Source organism: Astatotilapia calliptera, chromosome 19 (genome assembly GCF_964374335.1).
Source record: "Astatotilapia calliptera chromosome 19, fAstCal68.1, whole genome shotgun sequence".
In the NCBI taxonomy this organism is placed as follows: Eukaryota; Metazoa; Chordata; class Actinopteri; order Cichliformes; family Cichlidae; genus Astatotilapia; species Astatotilapia calliptera.
The window spans coordinates 5,343,450-5,349,964 of NC_137440.1; the positions used below are offsets into that span (position 1 = coordinate 5,343,450).

The window sequence follows — 6,515 nt, forward strand, 5'->3', positions numbered from 1 at the left end:
GGAAACAACCTCCAAGAGACACACAACAACCTGAGAGATACAACATCCTCAGGAGACACAAAATGACGCTGCACGGACACAAAACAATCTCAGAGTGACAGGCACAAACACTGGGAAGACACAAAACAACCTAGGAGCAAACAAGGACAACTCCAAAAAGAGACAAAATGTCCAAAAAGCAAACATACGACCTCCTGAAAACACCTCTGCAGACACACAAGAGAAATTGTCCCTATTTGCCACACAAAAGAAATGGCTTTAGTTTCGATGTAAGTACTGCCTGGGCATCAAACTCTTTATCGAGTGAACCCTGACAGCGTGACGAGGGAGACTTCTGACCTGTGTGGAGAAAAGATGAACACAGAATAACAGCCAAGAAAATCACAGAGGAGCAGCCAGAAACCAAAATGTTTCAGGTTACACATCCTGATGTGTAATTCATTTATTTAAATGCACACAGCCCTCTCTGCTGGTTATTCATGGAACTGCATAAAGCAGATGAAAAGGTCATTTTCGTACAGGATCTATCACTTTTACTCTGTATACAAATAAGAGCAATACTTCATAGAGGCAAAAATCCTTGATGTTTTTATTACTTTGATTTCTCACTAAAATGACAAAAACACACCAGAAAAACAAATTCAAATTGACTGTTAAATCATTGTGTATATCATGATGCAGACAATTATCTAATACAATAATATTCAACACTTTTTTTTCTGCAGGAAAAGAAAAGGAAAACAAGACAAAGGAATTATTATATTACTGTCTTTACTTTACTGGCATCCAGCTAATGTGCTGCCATTTATGGCCAACAGCATGCGAGCAGATCAGAAAGGGTTAAGACTAGGGTTGTGTAGCTGACCGTTTTATGAAACGCTGTCAGAGAACTACATGGACACACAATAAAAATACTGTTACAACATGGATAAGAATCGACATTCTTTTGTGCGTTTTGGACAGCAGATGACTTTGTGCGTTAGTCTGTGTTCTGTATACGTGTCATTCAACGTCTTCATGCGTCACCCAGCTGACTTCATCTTGAAGCGTCTGTCAACTACTGACTTTCTGTAGTCTCTGGACCACAGCAGACGCCACCGTCCTGTATGCTGCTGCCTGGACAGTGAAAATAAAATCAAGTTACACCTCAGTGCTGCAGTGTAGCTGAGCAGGTATATGAACAGATTTCTACTGAAGCTGAAGAATAAATAACTAGGACATAATATTATATTTTTGTTGTATTGTGTTATCTGCTTTCAGTGAGTGGTTTACCGATAAAGTTTGAAGTTTTACTCATACTATTTTGTTCATTTATAAAATAAGAATGAGAAAACGAAAGAGAGAAATGTGGGGTAGAATAAAAAAAATAAATAAATATTTCTTTTTTTGAAAAAAAGAAGAGCAAAACAGAATAGAATAGATTCAAACAGAGACCTCAGGGCTGTTGGGAGAAGAGATGACCACTGGCTGTCCTCTGTCTGATGTCTCTCTGATGGTTATGTGAAGAGGGATGTCACCTGGAAACAGTCACATATACATGAAATCACATGTTAAATATAAAAGAAATCAAAAATGGTTTCAATGTTTTCAGAAACAGAAAATCAAAAGCTTTACTTTGTTGTTTTCAAATGAAATAGTTCATAAAACCAATGTCAAATCATCCTTGTGACGGCAATGAGACACATCCAAGTCACTCGGTTCATTCCAGATATGGGGGTGTTGAGGCAAAAAGCTTTTTTTCTTTGCAAAATTAATGCCACTTTCCAGACAGGTCTGGGTTAGGACTCTATAGTAGTCTAACAGTCAAAACATAGCAACTAGAGGCATTTGCAAAAAGCAAGTGTTAGATCTTCAAGGTCACACAAACATCTACCACGATGCGGATAAAACTGTCTCATGTGACAGGCCAGGTCCATGAAAGTTGTGTGCTATGACTTAAATATGGGGTTTGTTCACCATCAATAAGATGGCGAAGAAAATGATTAAGTTAAATTGTACGATGTGTGTTAGGACTATCCACAGCTTTGCCCCAGGGAATACAGAGAGTGCTGCTGAGTTCATGCTGTCAGGCTGCTGTGGTAAATGTGAATCTCTAAGCTGCATTCCTCTTGGTAATCTATATGAACTATAGCTTTTGGGTGCCAGTTTAGCAGACTGATTGAAGAGGTACCCATATTCCTTCCGACTGAAATGTGGTGGCCCGGGTTTGAGTCTGACAAAGGTAAAAAGCCCAAAAATAAATCTTAGCTTTTAACAGATAAAAGAAAAATCTGATTCCTGAGTCTTACTTGAATGACAACATGAATGAAAAAATTCCTATAAAATATATATGTTCCCTCAACTTTATGCATGCCACTTTTACTGCACCTAATGTCTTGGAGCATACGAGGGTTAATACGGACAGCAAACTACTTCGAGCACCCTCGGACATCACTAAAAACAAATTAAATGAAAGTGACGGTCCAACCTAAAAATGTGACTCCCAAAGTGTCTGCAAGCTGTCGGGCCCCATCAGAGCCGAAGATGTGGGTCTCATGATTGCATTTGGGGCACTGGAAGACGCTCATGTTCTGAACCAGACCCAGAACCTGCAGGAAAGAAAATATCACTTCCTGTTGTATTCATCGACCCAACCTGAATCCAATAGTTTATGCATACACTGACACACACATCAACACATTACCGGCACGTTCACTTTCTTAAACATCTCGGCTCCTCTGCGAGCATCCAGCAGAGCGATGTCCTGCGGCGTGGACACAATAACCGCACCTGTACAAGACAAACATCACATGACCCGACTTAACTTTGAACTAAACATGTGTTATTTACTTCTGGGGGCTACAGCAATGAGGATACTTTTAAAAAGTGAAGTTATGTGTTTAGAAAACATCATTTGTATTAGGTGATGTGTGACAAACCCACCTGCTATGGGGATGTTCTGGGTGATCGACAGCTGGACGTCTCCAGTCCCAGGAGGCATGTCCACTACCAAATAGTCCAACGACCCCCAGTCCACCTACAATCACAAAACATGTTTCATCAGCTTCCTTTAAATTCAATAAACTGACAGTGCAATCTAAACTGGTCTCACCTGTCTGAGCAGTTTCTCTATACCAGACATCACCATGAGCCCCCGCCACACTATCGGAGCCACATCATCAACCAGAAAACCCATAGACATGCTGGCAGAGAAGAAAGTGAATCAGAAGAATAGGTCACATAATAGACATGATTTAGGGCTATTTATGGGTATAACAAAAAGGTTGTGATGTAATGTTGATGACAGTCTCACCAAGGAACCCCATAGTTGGTCAGGGGGATCATCCGATTATCTGAAAGATATGTAAAAAAAAGAAATAAAAAAACACTTTTCTGTTATAAAATGTTTACTGGAATTTTAGAAACCTTCAGCTGAATTGAACTAGCCATACTGTCACTGAGCTCTGGGTTTCCTTTCAGGTTCATAAGTTTGGGAATCGATGGACCAAACACATCGGCATCCAACAGACCCACAGACTTTGACTGGAAGAGAGAGAAAAAGTCATACAGTATAGCTCTGAGGAGGACAGACTAACAGCTCACTGTCATATGTGTGTTGTTTTTTGTTGGCTGAAATTACATACATATATAGTATATAAAATATATAATATATAATGATAAAGCAGATTCCTTACCATGTCATTGGCCATTAATCCTAGAGCCAAATTCACTGGCATGAGAGAAAAAACAGACCAAATCAAATCAAATACTTCTCATTGAAAATGTTCAAACATTAGGCCACCTGAAACATGATTTTCTTTTAATATTTTTCTATTTAAAGATCTTTTATGATCAGTGCCAAAGTAAAAAGTATAAGATCTTACGTTCAAAATGGTTTCTTGTTAAGTAACGTTTAGCAGAAAACACTGCAATAGCAGATGAAATCTACTTCACCAATTACTTTTCCATTTCAGAACCTTTTTTCTTCCCTTTTTTTTGGCATTGTTCTATAAACTCCAAACAAGGCCATACCTAAAAAGGAATTCATTCAAAAGCACCAATTTTACCCTCTTAAAAATAAAATAGCTCTGGAAGAAAAAAGATGGTGAGAGAATTTTCCATTGTTTAGTATGAGTTTTACTGAGCACCTGCAGTAGTGGACTTCCCAACACCACCTTTTCCTGAAGCCACAACAATGACTTGCTTGACCCCTGGGATGGGCTTCTGTTTGGGGAGACCTCGGGCCATCTGCTGCCTCTGCCTCTCCTGCAATGCCTTACTGTCCACTGACCTCTGTAAAACAACAAACCAGTAAATAATGTAAACAACGCAAAAGTTTAGTTTGTGTTTGAGAGATTAAAAGACCAAAAGACACATTAACGCTGAAATTACAGATAGTCCCAGATGACACTGTGGTCTATGATAAATGGACTTTGATCTGAACATAAAATGTAAACAAACCTTTTCTTGATGCACGCAGGTAAGTAAATCCCAAAAGGTTGATTCTATTCATCTGGACATAGCATTTTTCAGTGGGAGAAACGTTTCATCACTCATCCAAAAGACTTCTTCAGTCTCAGCTGACTGCAGGTTTCCCCAACCTTATAAAAAGACCCCAAAGTCCATCTTTTAAACGAACTGCAAAAGAAATTTCCCTCGTACCGACCATAGCTGGACTTGCCATCGGGCATACTGGGCATCTGCCCGGTGGGCCGATGGAGTTTTTTTTGTAACGGTATAAACAATAAATAGGTGGTGGGTTGGCCAGATGCTGGCCGATGTGTAAAAATAACTCAGTTGTTTGGTGGTGGCTGTGGCGGAGCTTCGACAGAGGCCAGCAGGTGGATGAGGGAAAAACGGGAGGCAGTAGGAGGAGAGACCCTGAACTTCAGGTAAGAAGTTTCGACCTGCAGTCTATCTGGGTCAGATGTAAACCAAGTTTAGGTGTAGTTTATTTTCGTTGTGCTGACTTTTTACAGTCAGTTATAATAACTCACACTGCATACTAGCTAGCATGATGGAGTTTCTATACATCTGGGTGGGTGCTATGATGTTACTGATGTTGAACTTTATTCATAAGGTTAGTTAGTAGAGTTGCCAACCGTCCCGTAAAAAAACTAATCGTCCCGTATTCAGAGAAAATATTACACTTTTCGTATGAAGGTGAAAAGGAACACAGTTTGTCCCGTACTTCAGCTAGAATGGAAAAAGACACAAAGCTGGAGTTATTCTGCGTCTTTACACTGTCAGCTGCCTCTTCTTATGTGACGTATATATGTGTATATATGTGTATATGTGTATAACACATATATATGTATATATTGTACTATTCTTAGTTAGAGTATTGTCTGTTTTGTCTTAATGTTGGTTTATAATGGAGCACTGTAACAAAAAATTATTTCCCCCAGGGATCAATAAAGTATTCTGATTCTGATTCTTCTCTCATTCTCTCCCCCTCCCTCTCCTGTTTCTCCTTCTTTAGTGAAAATGCCTGGGCCGATTTTATATATTTCTTTAAGCAAGTTCTTCATGACTGAGCCAAGTGTCCTCTTTTTTGGAAATCAAAGTATGGTCACCCTAGCATAAGGTTGGGGGAACCTGTAATCAGCTGAATCACTTGAATAAGTGACATAACGTTTCTCTCACTGAAAACGCTACGTCCAGATGAACAGATTTAACCTTTTGGGATAAACAAACCTTATACCATATATAATAGAGAGTGCACAGAGTGGGATTACTATGCTTGCTACTATTCTTAGAAACATGTTCACGATATGTAATTGGTTGTTAATAGTATAATTAACAGTCAAGTATTTATGAAATCAATAACCACTTCCGGTTTAAAGTTTTAAAATTATCTTTTCGTGTTCTAAATGTGGGTGTTACAGCTAAAGTTTAGAACGCTACATAAAGGAGAACAGCAACATCTGATCAAGTAAAACCATTTTAACTCTTGTGTGTGTTAAAATAAAGGTGTGTTCCGGATTGTTTAATTCCCTCAGTATATTTTACGATTGTCGCTTTTATTCTGAACATGTTATTTCCGGTCGTGTTGTTGAGTTTCCGTTTAGCTTATCACCAACAGAGAGCTACATTAACTGAAGTCGTACGAAGAGAAACACAGAAAAACATTACCTGGCAGCGTTTAAACTGTACACAGCACGTAGCTCCATGTTTTATTTCGCTCCCCGTTCGTAAAACCGAAGATTTATAAACTGATATTTTCAGTAAATATGACAGTCTGCTGTATGCGAACAGGGCCATGTTTAGCTGTTTAGATGCCCCTCAAGTCGAGGCATGTTTGCGTCATAGTTGCGCAAAATGCGCATGCTCGTGGCGGGTGGGAGATTTGTTTATCCATCGTTAGTCCGTGAGAACTAAGCGCTTTCTAAAATTTAATATGAAACATTTAAAACTGTACGTTAAAAAGAAAGAAACTCGTGTATCAACAACACAGGTTTTAAAAATTATATTTTATTCTTCATTTTTCCCCCCTATTTTGATCCTGAGTGGTGAAAGGTGCTGAAAAGTCAATT

General features: G+C 39.0%; 1 protein-coding gene across 1 annotated transcript; it reads right to left on the minus strand.

Moving 5' to 3' along the window:
- Positions 1 to 565: 565 nt before the first annotated feature.
- nubpl (nucleotide binding protein-like) lies at positions 566 to 6,294 on the minus strand. The gene is made up of 11 exons (XM_026152661.2): positions 6,115 to 6,294; positions 4,128 to 4,272; positions 3,675 to 3,709; positions 3,432 to 3,522; positions 3,293 to 3,332; positions 3,092 to 3,182; positions 2,923 to 3,016; positions 2,684 to 2,769; positions 2,468 to 2,588; positions 1,435 to 1,517; positions 566 to 1,116 (listed from the first exon to the last, which is right to left on the minus strand). Exons 1-11 carry the CDS (start codon positions 6,241 to 6,243, stop codon positions 1,054 to 1,056), a joined length of 978 nt encoding a protein of 325 aa, XP_026008446.2. The 5' UTR covers positions 6,244 to 6,294; the 3' UTR covers positions 566 to 1,053.
- Positions 6,295 to 6,515: the final 221 nt, after the last annotated feature.

Excerpts from the sequence above, each read along its gene's own strand:
- nubpl (XM_026152661.2), bottom strand. The coding sequence starts at position 6,243 with ATGGCCCTGTTCGCATACAGCAGACTGTCATATTTACTGAAAATATCA. Across the intron at positions 3,710-4,127 it reads TGGGAAGTCCACTACTGCAG|TGAATTTGGCTCTAGGATTA; the intron begins GTGCTCAGTAAA and ends CTCTCATGCCAG. Across the intron at positions 1,518-2,467 it reads TTTGGGAGTCACATTTTTAG|GTGACATCCCTCTTCACATA; the intron begins GTTGGACCGTCA and ends GACTGTTTCCAG.